The 21829-nt window shown below is 37.3% G+C and overlaps 1 protein-coding gene and 1 long non-coding RNA gene across 2 annotated transcripts; one reads left to right on the top strand and one right to left on the bottom strand.

Annotated features, from left to right (window-relative positions):
- Positions 1–548: 548 nt before the first annotated feature.
- LOC121262809 (5'-3' exoribonuclease 3) lies at positions 549–20925 on the top strand. The gene is made up of 23 exons (XM_041165419.1): positions 549–943; positions 1934–2036; positions 2136–2212; positions 3271–3462; positions 3590–3709; positions 3860–3922; positions 4099–4248; positions 4349–4513; positions 5331–5408; positions 5526–5612; positions 13357–13728; positions 13941–14036; positions 14145–14240; positions 14335–14405; positions 15520–15648; positions 15738–15814; positions 15914–15954; positions 16045–16119; positions 16220–16377; positions 18485–18589; positions 18684–18759; positions 19880–19959; positions 20071–20925. Exons 1-23 carry the CDS (start codon positions 740–742, stop codon positions 20780–20782), a joined length of 3327 nt encoding a protein of 1108 aa, XP_041021353.1. The 5' UTR covers positions 549–739; the 3' UTR covers positions 20783–20925.
- LOC121263252 lies at positions 11035–11719 on the bottom strand. Its single transcript, XR_005940226.1, has 2 exons — positions 11552–11719; positions 11035–11163 (listed from the first exon to the last, which is right to left on the bottom strand). It is a non-coding gene; the product is annotated as an uncharacterized LOC121263252 (long non-coding RNA).
- Positions 20926–21829: the final 904 nt, after the last annotated feature.

A 21829-nucleotide genomic window follows, 5' to 3' on the forward strand; every position in this document is an offset into this window, starting at 1 on the left:
TTTTGTTATAAGATAAATCTTGTCGTTTAAATAACTGATATATACAAAGGAGGGTAGTGATGGGCTAACCATCAATTCATAACTTATAGACAATTTTATTATATTTAAACACATCAAATCAAAAGTAAAAGTCAAAATAAAATTTAAAATAATATTATTTTATGAGTAATGCTAGGTTGCCGGCGCCCAGCAATAACTGCTGGGTATGCCGCCTAGGCAAAACTTATATATTTTATTTATTTTATTTTTTTTCACATTTTTTAATATTTGTAAATATTTAAAAAATAAAAAATATTAATACACTAATAATTACTTATTTAATCAATAAATAAAAAAAATACATAAATAATTAAAATAAAGAGTCAAAATGAGAGGACCAAGTAATATTATTTTTATTTTATTACATAATTGTATACAAATTATTATTTATTAGTAACTTTACCATTTTCCTACAAAGAATTCTTTTTTATGATTTCATCTCATCTACTTATAAAAAAAAAAAAAGATTTATTCTCATCTACTTATAAAAAAAAAAACTTGATTTCATCTCATCAGGACCGACATTTCATGAACAAAGCGACTCGCGCGCACCAAGAACCCCGCCGTCGCATATTCTCTACCCTTCTGTCTGAACACTCAATTAGGGTTAGGGGCTTTATTTCGTCTTCTCGCTCTTTCTCGTTCGCCTGTGTGGGCTGCGGGAGCTTTCTGAGTCTGCGAGCTCTTAAGCGGATTCTCAATGGGAGTTCCAGCTTTCTATAGATGGTTAGCGGAGAAGTACCCGTTGGTGGTGGTGGATGTCGTCGAAGAAGAACCGGTTGTAATCGATGGCATTAAGATACCGGTTGATACTAGTAAGCCAAACCCTAACAATATGGAATTCGACAATCTCTACCTCGACATGAACGGGATTATTCACCCCTGCTTTCATCCCGAAGATAGGGTACGATTCAAATCATAGTTACAATTATCTTGCTTGCAGTTTTGATGCTCAACTACCTGATTAGGGACCTGCAGATGATTCCGTTTATATATATTTTTAGCAGTGCTGGCTAAATTACAACCAAGTTCCTATAACTACCTTACAAAATTAAAATTGAGGTGGCTTATGTGGAATATCATATCTATTTCACAATAAAAATTTGTAGAATCTAATATAGTTTTTTTTAATGTAGTCTTTTGTAATTCTTGTTGTGTACCGATAAAAAGAAACTTTTTTGTGGATCACGCATTTCTCATTCTTTCTTTCTGTGCAGGAGAATGACCTTTAGGTATTTTTTATTATTTGAATTGGTTAATGAGTGCTGTTTTGTGCGTAGTACGCGTGCTCAATATTTACTAACTGTATGGTATGATAGCCCAGATCATTTGTTATGGTTTACTAAACTGGTTTTCAAAAAATAAAAGGCAACGCAATGAATTTTTTAAATTTTATTTTAACTATAAAAATCGTGTGTTGCCTTTTCTTGTTTTTGAAATCCAGTATAGAAATTATTAAGAATTATAGCCATGGTAACAAATAGAGATTTTTTATGGTATTTATTTGTCCTTTAAGTGTGCACACGCAAATATGTATATTAATAAGGAAGAAGCGTAGTTGTGTGAGGGAAAAAGGCAAAATGTAGTTGGTTTCATTTTCATGGCCTTTTTAGCATGTAGATGGTGCAAATACATGAAACAAATATAATTCTGCTCATATTCCCTGCCGATGTCCTCTTATAATTACTTACATCAACAAAATAGACTGACTAAATACTTGCTCTATGATTCGATGGATTCCATGATTCGGAAAGATCTGTTTCTGCTCACTAAGAGCTTTACTCTTCTATACACTCTATATTTGTATGTCGTATTCTCACTGCCTGTATCATCCTTTTCTTTCGAATTTATTTCTAACCAGCTACGCCTTCATCGCGTTGTTTTATTTATGCAGCCTTCTCCAACTACTTATGCTGAGGTATTTCAGTGTATGTTTGATTACATTGATAGGCTTTTTGTGATGGTGCGGCCTCGAAAACTGCTATACATGGCTATTGGTGGGTATTGGAGTTAAATTTTTTGTTACTGCAAAGTACTAGCCTATTAAATATCATATGTTCTGTGTATGATGCTAACTATCTGGGGGCTGGTGGTAGATGGTGTTGCTCCAAGGGCTAAAATGAATCAACAACGGTCTAGGCGTTTTAGAGCAGCCAAAGATGCAGCAGATGCGGTATGTGCTTTTGTTTTATGCTAGGTGCGCCCTTTATGTGTGTGCACGTGAAGGGCTTCTTAAATATATTGTTTCTTTGGGTAACTTGCCACTGCTTATTTGTATTAAACAAACTTATGCTCCAAATGCTGTTCTTTTTTGATAGGTAAAAGAAATTTTATTAATGATTGACAAATAGGCATATCCCAAGTGCATAGGGTGTATACAAGGAAAAATATATATTTTTTTTATCAGTAAAAAAAAAAAAATAATAAGAACTAGAAATAGATACAAAAGATTCACCAGATGCAATTATTGAAAGAGAATGTATATTATTTTACGGCTACAGTTCCAACAGAAAGCCATGGGGTTTTTGTTTTCTTTGAAATTTTTTTAATGGCGCTTTCTTTGGCATTTTCTAATCTCAATAGTTAATATAAGAACTATTGGACTCATTTTTTTAGATTTTTTTTTATACTACATGCCCAGAGGAATGCTTCCCATTTATAGACAAGGAGGTATTGATTTTGGGATTAAAAACAGTCAAAAGATCTCGAGAGAATTCTTATTTATATTCACTTATAAAAAAAAACTCTTATTTATATTTCTAATGGAGTTTTTGCATTTGATTTTTTGTTTCATTATTTTGGTGTAAGGGATGATATTTTGTATTAATTATCGAGAAGAGTGGGTTACATTATGTTACAAACCTGCTCCATCTGTCCTCTTAACATTTTCATTTCTTTTTAGCATGCATGTATAGTATTCTCTTGATCAAGTGAGAATCTCATATTGACCATTGTCCCTAGGTTTCTTTGATCTTGGGAATTTTTAACGCATATCTGCCATGAGAATAGTTGGGGGGATGACAATCGCAAGTTATTAGTTGGCATTTGCAGTTGCTATCCCCCTTCCTATGTTCATGTTCTATAGAGTCCTTACCCCCCATTACTGTATTACGTTCAGTAATGTTCTGCTGCTCCCTTTCCCAAGAAGAGGAAAAAGCACCAATAAGAAATAAAAATGAATAAAGGAAAGCAAAGTTTCTTACTTTTGATGTTGATTCCTTTATTCTGTAGGCAGATGAAGAAGCAAGGCTAAGGGAAGAGTTTGAGAGAGAAGGCCGAAAACTTCCTCCAAAACAGGAGTCACAAGTTTTTGATTCTAATGTTATTACTCCAGGAACTGAATTTATGGCTGTTCTATCAATTGCACTGCAGTACTATATTCATCTCAGGTTGAACAATGACCCTGGTTGGGAAAAAGTTAAGGTATTCTACTTGCCAAACTCCCTTGTAAATTTTGAATTGTACTTTGGTTTCTTCGTGGATAGAATGCTTGTTTTGCGGTTGCATGTCTTGCTAGATCGAGTGACTTTTCTTTTCTCTTCTTGGCAAGGTTATTCTTTCTGATGCCAATGTTCCTGGTGAGGGGGAACACAAGATTATGTCATACATTCGCCTTCAAAGAAACCTCCCTGGTTATGACCCAAATACACGCCATTGCCTGTATGGTTTGGTATATATCTTCCTTAAACATATATGTTCAGATATAATAATGAGTATTGGCTTCCTTATAATTATTAGGAGTTTGTTTTATATGCTTGTGAGTTGCGCCCCGATTATTTTGGATTAACATTAGCTGCTCTATGAATTGGTGCAATGACAGGATGCGGATTTGATAATGTTGGGTTTAGCTACCCATGAAATTCATTTTTCAATTCTTCGAGAGGTTGGTATTCTCTTATTTACATGGACTTACATGTACTTTTATGTTTAGTTTTCCTTTTTCAATAAGTTATAATGATGAGAATGAAGGAACCCAAGAGCTCTAATTTTCCTATAATATCTAGATTTTATTTCTATTTTAAAAAAATAATCATTATCTTTCTGAATGGTCCGTTTCAGATTGTATTTACTCCTGGGCAACAAGACAAATGCTTCCTATGTGGACAGATGGGCCATTTAGCAGCAAATTGTGAAGGAAAGGCAAAAAGAAAGGCTGGAGAGTTTGATGAGAAAGGTGATGGTGCTTCTGTTGCCAAAAAACCATACCAGGTTTGTTTTCATAATGTGGAAGACCTTGGTGGTAAAGATCCTTTGTGTATATATGGTTGTTCTAATTACTAATATAGCACTGGCTTTACCTTCCCGGCAGTTTCTCAACATCTGGACTCTTAGAGAATACTTGGAGCATGAGATGACAGTTCCTAACACTTCATTCAAGATTGATCTTGAATGCATTGTGGATGATTTTATCTTCATGTGTTTCTTTGTTGGCAATGATTTCTTACCGCATATGCCCACGTTGGAGATTCGCGAGGTTTGTTAATAAGTGTCTTATTTTGTATTAAATTAGCTTATGAATTTTGATAGGTTTGGCATAAACTATTTTTTTTTATAAGTAATAATTTTATTCAAAGAAATAGGCATAAGCCCAAGTACACAGGACGTATACAAAGGAAACACCTACAACTTCCAAAAACGAGAAGAAACTAACACCAGAAAACTAAAGCGCTATCTTTTTAGTACAATACCACTTTTATTGAATAAAGCGCTAGGGGTGCAACCCAAGTACACAGGGTTATACAAGGCGGACCGGCTAGTTTAAGGAAGGTGTGGAAAACAAGTGCTAGTAAAAACCTGTAAAGGATACAAAACGAGATTTATAGCTTTGGCATAAACTAGATTTTAGAAGTATATATGTTCATAAAGTTGATTAGTTTTGAACACTCTCCTTTGAGATGAAAACCTTAAAAGTAGGCATTTGGTGATAGAATAAGATAGGATGTTTTGATTTAGGGCTGGTTTGGTTACACAAAATCAAACTATCTCATCTCATCTTATATAATCATTACAACTTTTCCAAACTCTCACATAAAAATATAATAAATAATTCAACCTTTTCAAATCTCAAAACAAAAATAATATTAAAAAATAATATTGTAACAATATTTTATTTAACTTTCAACAAAACATCTCATCTCATCTAAACCGCATAACCAAATGAGACCTTATTTGTATCATCTCATTGGAACACGCAATACTTTGCAACTTGCACGATATCTGTGATTGAATTTCCTTATTGACTTCTCTTGGATTTACACAACTAAATATTCGATACTGTGTTATTTCTATAGGGTGCGATTAACTTGCTGATGGCAATATACAAGAAAGAAATCAGGGCATTGGGCGGGTATTTGACTAATGGAAGCAAGGTATTCAATTAGTTATATTCATAGTAGCTTCTAGAAGTTGGTTCAGTTGCCAAATTACTTTTTCTATAATTGTTTAATATTATTTGTGAGTTATTCTTGACTTGTTTTATTTCATAGCCAAATTTGAGCAGGGTGGAGCATTTTATTCAGGCTGTTGGATCTTTCGAAGATAAGATATTCCAAAAAAGAGCTCGATTGCATCAGGTTTGCTCTACTTCTGGAGAAATTTTATTCCAAGTAAATAAGCATAGCCCAAGTACACAAGATGTATACAAATGAGAATACCTACTTACAAGCTAAAACAGAATATAACTAAAGGAAAACATTACAATCATTCCGATTCCTTACAAGATTCTTCACCCAAAAGCTTAAAGTACTAAGGAAATACTTCCTAAGTTCCCCTATAGAATGTTCACAATTGTCAAAGCACCTCCCATTCCTCTCTAACCAAAAACACCAAAGTAAACACAAGGATCATCTTCAACACTGCAGTGCTGTTACTTCTCCCTTCAATACCTTGCCAACATGCAAAGAAATCTGCCACATGCATAGGCATCACCCATAAAATGCCAACCCTTGCTAAAATCTCATTCCACAACAATGTTGCTACCTCACAATGAAGAAAAAGATGATCAATAGATTCACCTTCATTCTTACACATAAAACACTATTCTGCCACCTGAAAACCTCTCTTCCTCAAGTTGTCTGTGGTTAATATTTTCCCAAGGGACACCAGCCAGCAGAGAAGGGCAACCTTACTGGCACCTTGGCTCTTCAAATACATTTCTAGGGATAGTCTTTGACCCCATGACTGGTTAATACCTTATAAAAAGAACTCACTGAAAATCTGGAATTAACTGTATGTGCCCACATTAGGCTGTCCTCCCTGTTCTGATCAAGCTTCATCTCATATAATCTTCCTAAAAAGTGAGAAACTTCACATACTTCCCAATCCTGCACATCTCTAATAAATTCCACAGACCAACAAATCAAATTGTTAGAAAAGTGGTAGGAATCAGCCACTGCAGCCCCTTTGTCTCTAGCAATCTTGAAAAGGTTAGAGTAAACAACCTTAAGCATTGAGGAGGATAAAGGGATGGGGTTGATACGGTGCGTTGAGGAAGTAAAGGGGTGGGGATGGGCTTGGGTTAGGGGGATGGGCTTGTTGGAGGTTTTCACAAGGGTAAGTTGGGCTTGGATCAGGGGGACGGGCTCAGTGGAGGGCTTCATAAAGGGAAGCAGTTGTATGGCTGATCCAGTGAATGGGCCGAAACAGGTATGGAAGGCTAAGGCTCGAGCTGTAGATATCGGGAGTTTCGGTGTATTGGGAGGCTGGGGGAGTCTAGCACGACGCGCCATCTCTTGACCCGATTGCGCCACCGCTCACATAGAAACTTTCCCCGGTCCTCGGGGAGTCATTTGGTGGTGTGTCAGAGGTGGCGCTGTCACTAGAGGTGGAGGAGGGAGAAATCGTGGAATGTGAAGTCGTAAGGGGAAAGGTGATTGACATGGTTTGTAATACGCTTGTGTCTGTGGTTCCTTTGGCTAATGAAATGCAGTCGATGGACCCAGTTTCTTTGTTATTCAAACCCCTCAATCCAGTTGATCTTCTGCACCCTGAGATGATTTGCTCTATTTTGGCATTGATTGGAGATTTACGACAGGAGGTTTCTTCTGAAGGGGATGTGATTGAGGCCACTTTATAGTTGGAATTATATGAGGGGGAAACCTTTGATGAGGATGCGGGTAGCCCGATCCTTATATGCACTCTCCCGTCTCTTGCCTCAACCAAAAATGCCTCAGATTGGGTTTTAAAAAGGGTTGAAGATTTACAGGCATGCCTGGGGATATCTTGTGAAGGGTTTGATGAGCAGTTTAAGGCTCTTCTTGTTTTCATTGAAGCTGGAAGACCTATGGCTTTGAAGTTGGCAGCGAAAAAGGATAGGGAGTTGAAACATTTAATATGCTCCATTAATTACGATATGGAGGGAAGTGTGCGGAGGGACAGGTTGAAAGGGAGGGGATCTTGGTCATCAAATGAAGCCTAAAATCCTCTCTTGATATTGCATCGAGAATGAATGCACTTATCAAAAAAAAAAAAAAAAAAAAAGAAACTAAGCTGAGTTTTATTGATAGAAGCATTATTCGTAGTTTGTGGGTTGTGCTTTTGTGGGGTGGAGTTATCTTGCTTTATTGGGTGCTTCAGGAGGTGTGTTGTTGATGTGGGATAAGAGGGTGGTGGAGTTAGTAGAGGATTGCATTGAGAATTATTTTGTGGCTGGTTATTTTAAAACCATTGAGGATGATTGGCGATGGGTTTTTGCAAGTGTGTATGGGTCTAATGTGGATAGAGAGAGTAGGTTTTTGTGGGAGGAGTTGGCGGGTTTGTTTCACTTGTGGGATGTGCCTTGGTGCTTGTGTGGGGACTTCAATATCGTTCGGTTTCCCAGTGAGAGGGCGGGTGCAACTACGTTATCTGTGGTTATGGAATAGTTTTTGGAGCTATTTTTTATTTGAATCTTGTGGATCTTCCTTTGGCAGGGGGTTTATACTTGGTCTAATAGTAGAGGGGGGTCAAAGTTGGATAGATTTCTAGTCTCTCCTTCATGGGAGACTCACTACTCGGATTTATGTCAGCAGAGGTTGTCTCGTGTTTGTTCTATATTTTGCTTGATTGTGGTGGCTTACTGGGGGGTAGGCGTTATTTTAAATTTGAGAATATGTGGCTTGCAGTTGACGGATTTGTGGAAAAGGTTAGAAACTGGTGGGTATCGTGCTCCTTTTCTGGAACTCCTAGCTTTATTTTGGCAGGTAAACTTAAAGTTCTAAAGTTTGATTTTAAGAAGTGGAATAATGAAGTCTTTAGGCACACTGAAGTGCAGAAAAATCTGCTTTGGGATGAGTTGCATGCTTTGGAGGAGGGGAGGTAAATGAGGGGTCATTGTTGAGGAAGGAGGAGGTAGTGACTAAAATTGAGAAGGTTTTGTTGATGGAAGAAGCTTCTTGGAGGCAAAAATCAAGGGTGCTTTGGTTGAAAGAGGGGGATAGGTGTACGAAGTTTTTCCACAAGATGACTAATTCACATAGGCTCAACAACGCTATTGAGGTACTTTATTCCGGTACCAATGTGCTTCACACCCCTAATGAGATTCAATATTATGAAGATCTTCTAACCGAGACAGAGGAGTGGCGTCTTAAGTTGGATGGTCTGAATTTTGACCAGCTGGACTTCTGTGCAGTCATCTGGTTGGAGAGGCCTTTTGAAGAAAACGAGGTGCATCAGGTGGTGAATGGAATGTGTAAAGATTATTTATCAAAAAAAAAAAAAAGGAATGTGTAAAGATAAAGCTATGGGCCCGAATGGCTTCTCCATGGCTTTTTTTTCAGGAGTGTTGGGATATAATGAAAGTAGATGTTATGCGGGTATTTCAAGATTTCCATTCTTGTCAGAAGTTTGAGAAATTCCTAAATGCTACATTCATTGCTCTTATCCCTAAGATAGCTGGTGGTCATGAGTTGAAGGATTTTCGTTCTATTAGTTTGATAGGTGGGATCTACAAAATTATATCGAAGGTGTTAGCTAACCGTATGAGTACAACCGTACGATGATGGATAAAATCATTTCTAAACCTCAAAACGCTTTCGTTAAGGGACGTCAAATTTTGGACTCAGTTCTAATTGCTAATGAGTGTTTGGATAGCCATATAAGGATTGGTATTCCGGGTGTACTTTGCAAGCTTGATATGGAAAAGGCATACGGCCACGTGTGTTTGGATTTTCTCTTTTATATGCTAAGAAGATGCGGCTTTGGGGATAAGTGGTGTGGATGGGTTAGACATTGCGTTTGGACCGCTTGGTTCTCTATTTTAGTTAATGGCAACTCGTGGTTTTTTTCAGAGTTCAAGAGATTTGAGATCAGGGGATTTGTTGTCCCCTTTCCTTTTTGTTTTAGTGATGGAAGTATTGAGTTGTATGGTGGAAGCTACTGTAGGGGGGTTTTCTCTCTGGTTTTTCGGTGGGTAATATTAACAATGATACTACTTCAATCTCCCATTTATTATTTGCGGATGTTACTCTCATTTTTTGTGATGCTAATAGTGAATAGATTCAAGCTTTAAGGGTTATCTTATTGTGCCTTGAAATTGTCTCAAGCCTCAAGGTGAATTTGGGCAAGTCAGAATTGATACCGGTGGGAAATGTGAGGAATATGAATCTTTTAGCGGATTTGTTGGGCTGCAAAGTTGGTTCTCTTCCAATGAAATATCTTGGGCTTTCGTTGGGGGCGTCATTCAAAGTAAAGAAGATATGGGATGGTGTTGTAGAAAAGGTTGAGAAAAAACTGTTAGGTTGGAAGTGTTTATATTTATCAAAAGGGGGAATACTAACCCTCATTAAAAGCACCATTTCCAACCTTCCCACTTATTATCTTTCCTTATTCCCTTTACTAGTTGGGTTGGCAAAACCGGATTGAGAAGTTGTTTAGAGCATTCTTATGGGGTGGCATGGGAGAGGAGAATAAATTCAACCTTGTGAGTTGGCATATGGTGTGTTGTTTGATTGCAAATGGAGGCCTGGGGGTGCGAAACTTGAGTAATTTTAATAAGGTACTGTTAGGGAAGTGATTATGGAGGTATTAAATGGAAGGGGACTCATTGTGGAGAGAGGTTATTGATCAAAAGTACAGAGGTGATTGGGGGGGATGGTGCTCTAAGGAGGGTAGGGGATCTTATGGTGTGTGTGTATGGAAATATATTAGAAAGGGGCAGGACAACTTTGTAAAACATACTAAGTTTGAGGTTGGATAGGGTGCGGGAATTCGTTTTTGGTTTGACGAATGGTGTGGGGAGAGAGCCCTCCATTCTATCTTCCCGGTTGTTTTCAGTTTGACTGGAAATCAACAAGCCGCTGTTTCAGAGGTGTTAAGTCGTGCTAATGGGACTGTGTAGTGGGATGTTACTTTCACTAGAAATGTACATGATTGGGAACTTGATGAGATTGCAGATTTTTTCAGCTTCGTGTTCTTTGAATATAGGAGAAAATGCGAGAGATCTAATGTTGTGGAAACACATGGGGAACAAAAACTTTCTGTTAAATCTTATTATAAGGTTTTTCATGGCCTGCAACAATTCCCTTTTCCATGGAAGAGTATTTGGAGGGCGCATGTGCCGTCTAAAGTTGCTTTTTTCACTTGGACTGCTGCACTTGGGAAGATTTTGACGATTGACAATTTGAAGAAGCGTGGTATGGTTGTGGTGGAGTGGTGTTCCATGTGCAAGAAAAATGATGAATCGATTGATCATTTACTCTTACATTGGGAGGTGGCTAGGGAGTTATGGATTGAGGTTCTTAGTAGAGCTGGGTTATACCAATGAGAGTGGTGGATTTACTATCATGCTGGAATAGGCGGCACAGAAGCTCTCAGTTGGCAGCGGCTTGGATGATGATCCCTTTATGTATTATGTGGTGTTTATGGATAGAAAGGAACGAGCGGTGCTTCAACGACAAAGAGCGAATTGTTGAGGATATCTGGAAATTGTCCTCAAAGGAGGAAATGCTCATGAGTTTTTGTTTTCTTTTCAAGTTTCTAGAATGTAATTAGGTGCTTCTTTTGTATACTTTGTGTGCATGGGCTTTGCCTAGTTTCATTAAATAAAACTTTTCTTACTTATAAAAAAAATTAAAAAAAAACAACCTTAAGAGGAGAATCCCCACACTAGGTGTCATGCCAAAAATAAATCTTTGCCCCATCCCCCACCTTGAATTTGGAATTCTTGACAAAGTCCCCCCATCCCAGCCGAATAGACTTCCACTAGTTCAAGTTCCCTTAAGGCCACTGGAGGTTTACCTGGTCGTTAACTTCAGGGCTCCATGGGATTAGTCGAGGTGCGCGCAAACTGTCTCGGACACCCATGGTTATTGAAAAAAAAAAAGGAGGAAATGCTCATGAGTTTTTGTTTTCTTTTCAAGTTTCTAGAATGTAATTAGGTGCTTCTTTTGTATACTTTGTGTACATGGGCTTTGCCTAGTTTCATTAAATAAAACTTTTCTTACTTATAAAAAAAATAAAAATAAAAACAACCTTAAGAGGAGAATCCCCACACTAGGGGTCATGCCAAAAATAATAGATCTTGGCATGACCCCACCTTGAATTTGGAATTCTTGACAAAGTCCCCCCATCCCAGCCGAGTAGACTTCCACAAACCCACCCCAAATATCCCTCTAACTTCATTCGTGCACCAACTCCTCCATATCCTCCCATATTTAACATCCATAATATTTCTCCAAAATGCATTACTCTCATTTTGGTACCGCCAAAGCCATTTGCCAAGGAGAGCTTTTTTGTTGAAAAGTCTTAAATTTCACACTCCCAACCCTCCACAGGAAACCGGAAGACAAACCTTTTTTCATCTCACCAAATGAAACTTTTCCTCTCCATCTCCATTACCATCCCACAGAAAATTCGTATAAATTCTCTCAATTCTTTTAGCAACCCCAATTGGTAAAGGAAAGAGAGAGGAAATAAGTAGGGAGATTAGTCAATTTGCTCTTAATCAAGGTAACTCTTCCACCTTTAGACAAATATAATTTTTTCCAACTATCTAACCTCCTCCTAATCTTCTCAATCACCCCATCCCAAATAAAAACTGATTTGTGAGGGGCACCCAAAGGTGGAGGTATCTCATAGGTAACGAAGCTACCTTACATCCCAAAATATTGGCCAAATTCAAAATATTTCTGACCGTACCCACTGAAACAATTTTGGACTTGGAAAGATGAATTCTTAAACCAGAAACAACTTCGAAACATAACAGTAAGGCTCTCAAAACACGAAGGTGATCCCGATTGTTATCACATAGAATCAAAGTGTCGTCTGCAAAAAGCAAATGTGATACCGAAATACTATCCCGAGTCTCATCACTCACCACAAATCCTGACATAAATCTTCCTTCGACAGCCGCCTCAAGCATTCGACTCAATGCATCCATCACTATTACAAATAGAAAAGGAGATAAGGGATCGCCTTGTCTCAAACCCCGAGAGCTGTTAAAAAAGCCAACTGGATTGCCATTCACTAATATCGAAAATCTGGCCATCGAAATACAATGTTTAATCCATTAACACCACTTCTCACCAAAGCCAAATCTCCTCAGTATGTAAAGAAGAAATTCCCAATTGACATGGTCAAAAGCCTTTTCCATGTCCAATTTAACTAAAAATCCTGATTTACCCATTCTTATTTTACTTTCCAAGCATTTGTTAGCAATTAAAACCGAGTCAAGGATTTGTCTTACCCTCACAAATGCATTATGAGAGTTTGATATAATCTTGTCCATAACCACACTAATACAATTGGCTGACACCTTGGCAATGATTTTGTACACCCCATTTACCAAGCTAATAGGGTGAAAATCCCTCATCTCCACTGCACCCGCCCTTTTAGGAATGAGAGAAATGAATGTAGTATTAATACTCTTCTCAAATTTCAGGAACGGGTGGAATTCACCAAAAACTTTCCTAATGTCATCCTTCACGTTGTCACAACATGCTAGGAAAAATGCCATAGAAAAACCATCTGGGCCCGGAGCCTTGTCCTTAGTCATACCTCTAACCACATCAAGAACTTCTTCTTCCTCAAAAGTTCGCTCCAACCAATCTGCACTCATTTGATCAATGGACTCAAACACTAGCCCATCTAACTTTGGTCTCCATGAATGTTCTTCCGTAAAAAGCTTCTCATAATAACTCACAATGGATATCAGCAGTTTGTTAGGATTGGTTATATTGTTCAAAGTGTCTGCTTGGTGTTATTGCTGAAACTGCTTGCCATTAAAGCAATGATTTTCTAAGAATATTATTGGATTCAGTACTGATGTGGTTGTATGGCCTGTTGCTATATGTTATACCTATAAACAGATTGATGGAATTTTTATTCTGCTTTCTTTTTCAGCGGCAGGCTGAAAGAATAAAGCGTGAAAAGGCACATGCCAGGAGAGGGGATGATGCACAGCCTCTAGTTCAACCCGAGTCTTTGGTGCCAGTTGCTCGATTTCATGGTTCTCGGCTTGCTTCCGGTCCTTCACCTTCTCCATATCAACAATCAGAATCTAATTACAATTCAGGGAGCTCAATGTCTGCCAGAAAAGATTACCAACTTGGACAAGACACAGCAGGGTTGTCGGGGCTTGAAATTAAAAGCAAACAGTCTTGGGCTGCAGATGCTAGAGGGGCTTCTGCTCCGCCTCAAAAAGTTGCACGCTTGTCTTCAGGGGCTACAATTGGTGCTGCTATTGTTGAAGCTGAAAATAGCCTTGAAATAGAAGTATGTTTTCTTGCTTCAGGAGAGGCACTGTAACGTAGTTGACTCCGTCAACCATCTTTTAGAGTAACTTTCTGTGGGCTTGGGTATGAGCCTTGCCTGCAAGGAGTTATTACTATATCTTCTTCTGTATTATCATTTGTTTGTCGCCTTTCTTGACGGTATATGATGTTAAAGTGATGCTCATCTAGTCATCTTTTTGTCTTGCTTTTCAGGTAAGCGAAAACAAAGAAGAATTGAAAGTGAAGCTTAAGGAGGTACTTCGCGAGAAGTCAGATGTTTTTAACTCTCAAAAACCAGAAGAGGACAAGGTTTGATGATAAGTTTACCGTTGCATATTTATAAGTATCAAAAGCTTGACTTACATAATTCAATTACCTTCTGCTCGAGTTTTTATACATGTTATGCTATATTATTAGATTAAGTTGGGAGAACCGGGGTGGAAAGAAAGATACTACGAGGAAAAGTTTTCTGTTAGAACTCCTGAGGAGCTTGAAGCCATACGAAGGGATGTTGTGAGTAAAATGAATTCAAGTGTTATCTAATATATTAGAGCTTGTATTTGCTGTATAACTGTTGGTTAAGCTTGTATATTGGCACTTCTATCAGGTCTTGAGTTACACAGAAGGCCTTTGTTGGGTCATGCACTATTATTATGAAGGGGTTTGTTCATGGCAGTGGTGAGTTTGTTCTCTCTTATTCTTCTTCGAAGTCATACAGGGATAATATGTTTACTTATAAAAAAAAAAGTCATACAGGGATAATATCAAAATAATGTTGTTGATGGGGATTAGAACCGTGCTACAATCATGTTGCAGAGGGTGATCCCTATCCCTATTGGGTCAAGTTTATAGGGTTGCCTTCTCAGGTCTGCAGGTAAGGGTGGCAACACCCCCTCCTATGTATTTTTGCCATCGAATGGGTTCATAATGGGACACTACCAAATTTAAATTGATCATCTGGTTGAGCTTCATATATCTGGTAAGAAGGGTAATTTTATTCAAAGCGTAGAGGGACTCAACCCAAGTATACAAGAAGTATCCAATAGGAAACACCCAACTAGAGGGAGGGAGAAAAAGAACACGATCCTATGAAATCTAGAAAGCTAGCGGAGCATGAGCTGTTGCACACTTCCAAACATTAAGAGAATTAAATATAATGACTATTGATTCTAATACTGTCTTAGAGTTCGAGCATTATGTTCCTGCCAAACACACCACATCAAACCCAAAAGGGACCATTCCCAAACCTTTAATTGCTATGGCCACTGAGGTGAGGTTGCTAAAAAGCTATCAAGTCCACCAACAGTTGGTTCATGACCTACTAAATTTCGAAGGTACGAAATATTGATGTCCATAGATCCCCGGCCACCTTGCAAGGAAGTAAAATATGATTGATGCCCCACTGCCAACTAAGAGTTCAAACTAAATGTATATATGGTTTAAGAGCTGAAACCAATTACTATGGAGTAACAGCGTATTGATCCTTCTTCTCTGACAGTGTCCTTAGGGATACAGATGAAAGATGAAAAGATTTTTTCATACGGTTGAAATTCAACAAGAAATTTATTTTTTTATCATGCCATTTTTTATTTCCTTAAACTCCAACTTGCATCAATATCCTCTATCCAAGGTAAAAATATAATATTTAAGGCTTTGCCCTAATCTTTTTTGTGCTGGGGCGTTTGTTCTTCTTTTGTGGTGTGGATTACTTTCCGGTTATCCTTTTCTCTCTTTTTTATATGCTTTTACATTTTTGGATCTTTACTCTGACTTTGAAGAATTTATATTGTAGGTTTTATCCTTATCATTATGCACCTTTTGCTTCTGATCTCAAGGATCTTGGTCAGCTGGACATAAGCTTTGAGCTTGGCTCTCCCTTCAAACCATTCAATCAGCTTTTGGGAGTATTTCCTGCTGCAAGGTGCAGTAGGCATTACTATTTATTTTTTTTCATTTTCACATTTTTTGTAAATTGCCCATCCCTAAGAGCAAACTATTATTCATTTGCAGTTCCCATGCACTTCCTGAGCATTACAGGAAATTGATGACCGATCCAAATTCACCTATTATTGACTTTTACCCGACTGGTATGCTTTTGGCTAAAATGGGAGCCTGAAACTCATCTTTCTTTGAACTTATATTTAACAAGAATTCTTCCCACTCAAAACCTTAATTCTGTTTTTCAGATTTTGAGGTGGATATGAATGGCAAACGGTTTGCTTGGCAGGTGGGTTTCTGTTTTAATCTGTATATGTAGACAGCGTGATGACTGTTTATAGATTTCTTTTTTCTTACACCCGTATTTGCTATTCTTAAGGGTATTGCGAAATTGCCTTTTATTGATGAAGCTCGCCTTCTTTCAGAAGTCCAGAAAATTGAACATACATTGACAGTATGGTTTTTGACATAAGCCAGTTTGATATTCTGTACACCAGTTTTGTTTTCTTTTTTAGATACAAATTCATTTTATTATTTTTTGCATTATTTCTAAGGAGGAGGAGGTTTGGAGAAATAGCGTGATGTTCGACATGCTTTTCGTGAAATTGTGTCATCCTCTCTCTGTATGCATAAGTATTCTTGATGAGAAGTATAAACGATTAACGGACAAAGAACGTGTCAAGGTCAAGGAGAAACTCAAGCCCGAAAAAAGGTTTGCTGTTGTCTTTAAATTGTTCATTGAATATATATATATATATATATTTTAAAGTAATCAATGTGTACATTTGAGGGCTCACCTTATAGTTATTATTTATTATTTACTTTATCTTTGTTGTAGAACTGCTGTCATTTATTGCGTAGCACATTTTGTTGAAATTTTCATTCAAGTTTCCCAAGTTTGTAGAATTGGAACATTCGTAAGAGATCCTTTTGTAAGTAGAAAACTAAGGGAAAAAGATTTAGCAGTGATTTTTCAAGGCAATAATTTTTTTTTTTTAACTTTATTCTATGTTTATCGCCATCCTTCTTTTTTTTTTTTTTTTTTGTAGTCCCTTTTGATGTTTGATCATTTATATTTTATGCTTCCCTCTCTAAAATATATATCATTTGTTGAGACTTATGGTGTCTGTTTGATTGTGCGCATTACTTTTTCTGTTCAATAGTATCTTATATCGAGCTTTAGTATTTTACTTCATACTGAGTACATAAGATTTTACTTAATGCCCTGTTTTTTTAAGCAAAAAAGTATGCCATGTTAATAAGATTGATTTCATTTCACAATCATTATATTTTTGTAGGTAATTCCATAAGTCATTCTGTTCTACTTCCTCTTTTTTTTTTCTTAGGCCAGTATGTGCTATTTGGTGGAAATTGGATTCACACTTTATGTTTTGGCTTCTCATGGGGATCGTAAGATGTCATGCGTCTAGTCTTAGGCCTCGTTTGGATGTTGATATGAGATGAAAAATCTGTGAATAGTAGTGACATGGTTTGAGTTAAGATGTTTTATGGGGTTTTGAAAAATGAGAGAAAAAGTTGAATAAAAATATTATGAAGTTAAAATATTGTTCGAATATAATTTTTTAATATTATTTTGTTTTGAGATTTATTTATTTATTTATTTTTTTTTTTGTATTTTGTTTGGAAGTTTGGAAAAGTTGTAATGATTAGATGAAAAAGTTAAGATTTGAAATTGAAAAATATTTGTATTTGAATGGTGTTTGGATGTTGAGATGAGACTAAGGGCTGGTTTGGACAGTGACATGAGATGAGATGGTTTTAGATGAAAGTTGAATAAAATATTATTAGAATATTATTTTTTAATATTATTATTGTTTTGAGATTTGAAAAGGTTGAGTTGGGATTTGAAAAAGTTGAATTGTTTATTATATTTTGTATGAGAATTTAGGAAAGTTGTAATGATGAGATGAGATGAGATGAGATGAAACATTCTCTGAATCCAAATGAGCGCTAACTCAACATCCAAACGGGGCCTTAGGGCTGGCTTGTTTGGAAAGTGAGATGAAATGATAATTCTGTGAATAGTAGTGAAATAGTTTGTGAATAGTAGTAAAATGGTTTGAGTTAATATATTTTGTTGGGTTTTGGGAAAGGAGAGAGTTGAATAAAAATATTATATAGTTAAAATATTGTTAGAATATAATTTTTCAATATTATTTTTGTTTTGAAATTTGAAAAATTTGTATTGTTTTTTGTGTTTTGTTTGGAAGTTTGGGAAAATTATAATGATTAGATGAAAAAATTGAAGATTTGAAATTGAAAAGTGTTTGTGTTTAAATGATGTTTAAGAAGAAAATTATGAGAAGTTTTGATTTGAGATGAGGTGAGATCATCTCCACTTCCCAAACAAGCCCTTAATATGACCTGGGTAGCTGCTATTGATTAAAACTTTTTGTGTTGAATACTTGTTTATCCATGTGTTGTCTTCTTGCTTTTAGGAGGAACCGAGCCCTTCTTAAGCATTCCCCTCCAAAAACAAGGGAGGAAAAAGGGCAGAGATGTTTCTTCACTTATTATAGTTAAATTGTTGCCACCTAGGAATCAACATCCCTTTCTGACAATTTCGTATGTATTATTGTTGTGGTACAGGCTAATTGATTCTTGTGTTTTTTATTTATAAAAAAAATGTTATCACAGATTGTCTGTGGTCTGGTTTCAAGTTGAATGATATCCTTTCCTGCTTATGCTACTGCGTATATCTTGGTTTATGTTGCAAACAATTGCAATACATCCACTCAACTGTACACTTCAATATATGGTATCGTACTATTTTCTGATTTATTTAGGGCTACATGCAGTGGTGGAATGAATGGTTATTTATCCCCATGCGCTGGAGAACCCCACCCACCTATTTTCAGGTCTCCCGTGATAGGGATGGAAGATATTATTGACAACCAAGTCATGTAAGTTTTTGAGCACTGGTTGCTATTCGATTGAATGAACCATATTATTTAGAATCGCTTTTCCTCATTTTTTCGCTTCATTCTTGCTGTTCAGATGCGCTATATTCCAACTCCCAGATATGCATGAACACATCACTCGACCACCTGTGGGGGTTAAATTCCCAGAGAAGGTATGTGGTTATTGTTGAGGCCTTGTTACGCATCTGTCAAGTCTGTTTCCACTTTATTTGTTCTCTTTTTTCCCAATTTCGGTATGGTATCAAATCTTTTTGTGGATAGAGATGGAGACAAATGGAGGTATCAAAAAGGGGTTTGCATCAAGTTTGCATTGGTTATGGATCATGATTGATTCCGGATGACGGTGCTTGATATATGCTTTTGCAGATGATATTGTATTCTTTCATGAGACTTAGCAGGATTTAATTTCAGCTTACAAATTTGGAGTGGTACTGTAAAATCTACAGGTCTTACCTTCTTAGGTCTAGTAGGACTAAAAAGCAAGCGTGTGGAATGCAATTTAAGTGAAAGAATGGATGGAGGGATGACAGAATTTAATGGTAGATGGAAACTAAAAATTGACAGTTTTCATATGTGGGATCAGTAATTTATAAGGCTGAGTATATTGAGGAGGATGCGGCAAGTTAAGAGCAAGATGGATCAAGTGTAGAAGTGTAATGGTGACTGAAAAATGCAAGGGAAAAAACCCTATAGGATTGGTATGGAACTAGCTATGGTCTATGTTACAAAACTTGTGTGTGTGTGAGAGAGAGAGAGAGAGAGAGAGACAGACTGACAGAGAGATTTTATTCCAGTTTTCATTCAGTCCATTGAATTCAAGGAAGTTTGTGGTGCTAATGATAAACAAACACGTTTTCTGTCTATAGGAATTATAAACACTACATTATTCTTGTTATTCTCTCATATCAACCACATCCATGTGAAAGGACCGTCAGCAAAACCCAAACATTCTGGTGATACATATCGTACCCCACAGAGCTTCTAGACTTTTTCAGTTTATGTGGATCCATGTTAGCAAGGGAGGTTGCTTCCGTGCAAACACCTTGATCATATCATTTCGGATGTTGGATTAATTTCTCAAGCAATGTTTCTATTCTTCTCCTATATCTGGCATTTACTAGGGGAAGGTTTTTCTTGAAAAAATCTGTTATCATGGCAAACGTCATTTATTTATTACCATGCAAAAGCAGATAACATGGCTGAGTGGGGTGGGGTTTTCTAAGCTTGATATGGTGTATTATAGCAATTTTCATGAAAGTTCTTTTCTTACAGATTGTGAATTTGGGGGATCTAAAACCTGAACCAGTTTTGTGGCATGAAGATTCTGGAAGGAGGCCATGGGAGAATGGAAGGTATTCGATGATTGTATATCATGTTGACTGATTCACACCGTTTAGACTAAGTTGTTGGAAATTCCTTTTTCATGTATATTTGACTTCTATTTATTTTGATTTTCTTTTCAGGCAAAACTCCTCAGGAACCACTTCTGGCCGACAGCTTGGGGAGGCAGCTCATCGATTTGTTGCTAACAGCTTACAAGTGAAGGTAAATCCTAATGGGTACGGCAATAAAATGAATGCCCCACCACCATCTTACCCCATGCCTCATCATCGCCCGCGGATGGCTTCCTACCAAAATGAAAGATATCATGATCAGGCATATAACAGAATGCGACCACCAGGAACATTTCACTCTCCTCGAGGACACCATCAATTTTCAAATTCCACTGCCGGTCCAGGTTACAATGAGGATGGGTACAATCCACCATATGTCTCACCCGTGGACCGTCATCCCAACAATAGGTCTCACCCTCAGAACTACGAAAGAAATAACCAACCAGTTACCCACAGTAACGGTCAGTACTCCAGGAATGTGAACTATCATCCATCCGGAATTCATCAGAATGGAGTACCCATGCATGCTAGGGAACAGATGGCACAAGCTCCAAACGGGGTCAGTGCTTATCCGCAGCAAGGTGGTCACAACAGTTATCAGAACTACCAATCACCTGGAGGTTCTAGTCATCAGCGGTGGGGTGTTCGGCCTCCAATGACCAATCAGGGCATTCCGAGGGGGTATGGTCACCCTCAACAACTAGGCAACCAATATTCTGTACCAGAAAGAAGAGCAAATAAGCGGCCATCCCCACCGCCGCCTGGATATGGGCACAAGTAGAAATACTTTTCTGCTTGTCACCCTAACCTGTCCTTGCCAATAAATGTGTACACTAGTCACATTTTTTCATTTGCTGTGAGTTGTAACATTAAGTTCTTTTTCCATTTGTTTTTGGAAGTCCAAGATCTATAGGGTTTTTTCTCCGTTATCTGTTTTTTTCCAATTTAAATAGAAATGAAAAAAAAAAAAAGTAAATCTCTCTGAAAAACGGCACGAGTATGGATGTATACTTGTGGGACAATTTGACCGTTGAGGTTGAGAGTCCATTATCTGCGTAAAATACAAATTGGAAAGAATTCTTCGTTTGTGTCGCACTTTTTTCATACGGGCTGGATGATACAGATCTCGGCGATTCATAAATGTTCAGACATTCTGTGTTGTTTGGATATGCGTAGCATAATTCGATACGTGTCTTTGGGTTGGGTTACCGTGATCGTTGTTTGACCAATGGATGGCATATATTTTTGGCGAAAGTGGATGTCATTAAAGCTATGTTGAGATTTTTTATTTTGTTAGACTTCTTATTAATCGTATTATCAAATTAAGTAAAAGTTAAAAGTACCAATGAGTTTCGAGTCGACCAGTACGTCCTATAACTGTAGATGGTAGAGGTCAAGGTTGTGGATTTCAATTTAGGGTGTTTTTTTTTTTCCCCTGTTGTAACAAGGAGTGGAGGGTTAGGTAGGTGATCTTGGAGAATGAAGAAGGAAACGCTAGAGGAAAACGTGGTGAAGATGTGCAGTGGAAAAGTTGACTTGGACTGTAAGAGGAAAAGTTGGATACGAAAGGAGAAGAGGGTGAGGAGCAGCCCATTAACTCAGTACTATTATAGCCATCAGAGGAGAGTGCCATTGGTAGTGTGGAATAAGGAGCTATTACTTTCCATGTAAACTTTAATTTTATAATGTGAACCCAATTTAATTTTATTATAGAGTCAATATTCCGTATCTAACATATTAAGATTTGATCATACATAGCTAGAAATAACAAATTAGTAAACCATGAATTATTCCATCCAGTTTCAACTAAAATATTGTTCCAACTTAT

Source organism: Juglans microcarpa x Juglans regia, chromosome 4S, assembly GCF_004785595.1.
Source record: "Juglans microcarpa x Juglans regia isolate MS1-56 chromosome 4S, Jm3101_v1.0, whole genome shotgun sequence".
NCBI lineage: Eukaryota > Viridiplantae > Streptophyta > Magnoliopsida > Fagales > Juglandaceae > Juglans > Juglans microcarpa x Juglans regia.

Bases quoted from the DNA above. Each gene is read 5' to 3' on its own strand.
- LOC121262809 (XM_041165419.1), top strand. From the start codon at position 740: ATGGGAGTTCCAGCTTTCTATAGATGGTTAGCGGAGAAGTACCCGTTG. The intron at 15,815-15,913 runs GTATGCTTTTGG...TCTGTTTTTCAG, and splicing joins TATTGACTTTTACCCGACTG to ATTTTGAGGTGGATATGAAT. The intron at 16,378-18,484 runs GTTTGCTGTTGT...GGCTACATGCAG, and splicing joins AAACTCAAGCCCGAAAAAAG to TGGTGGAATGAATGGTTATT.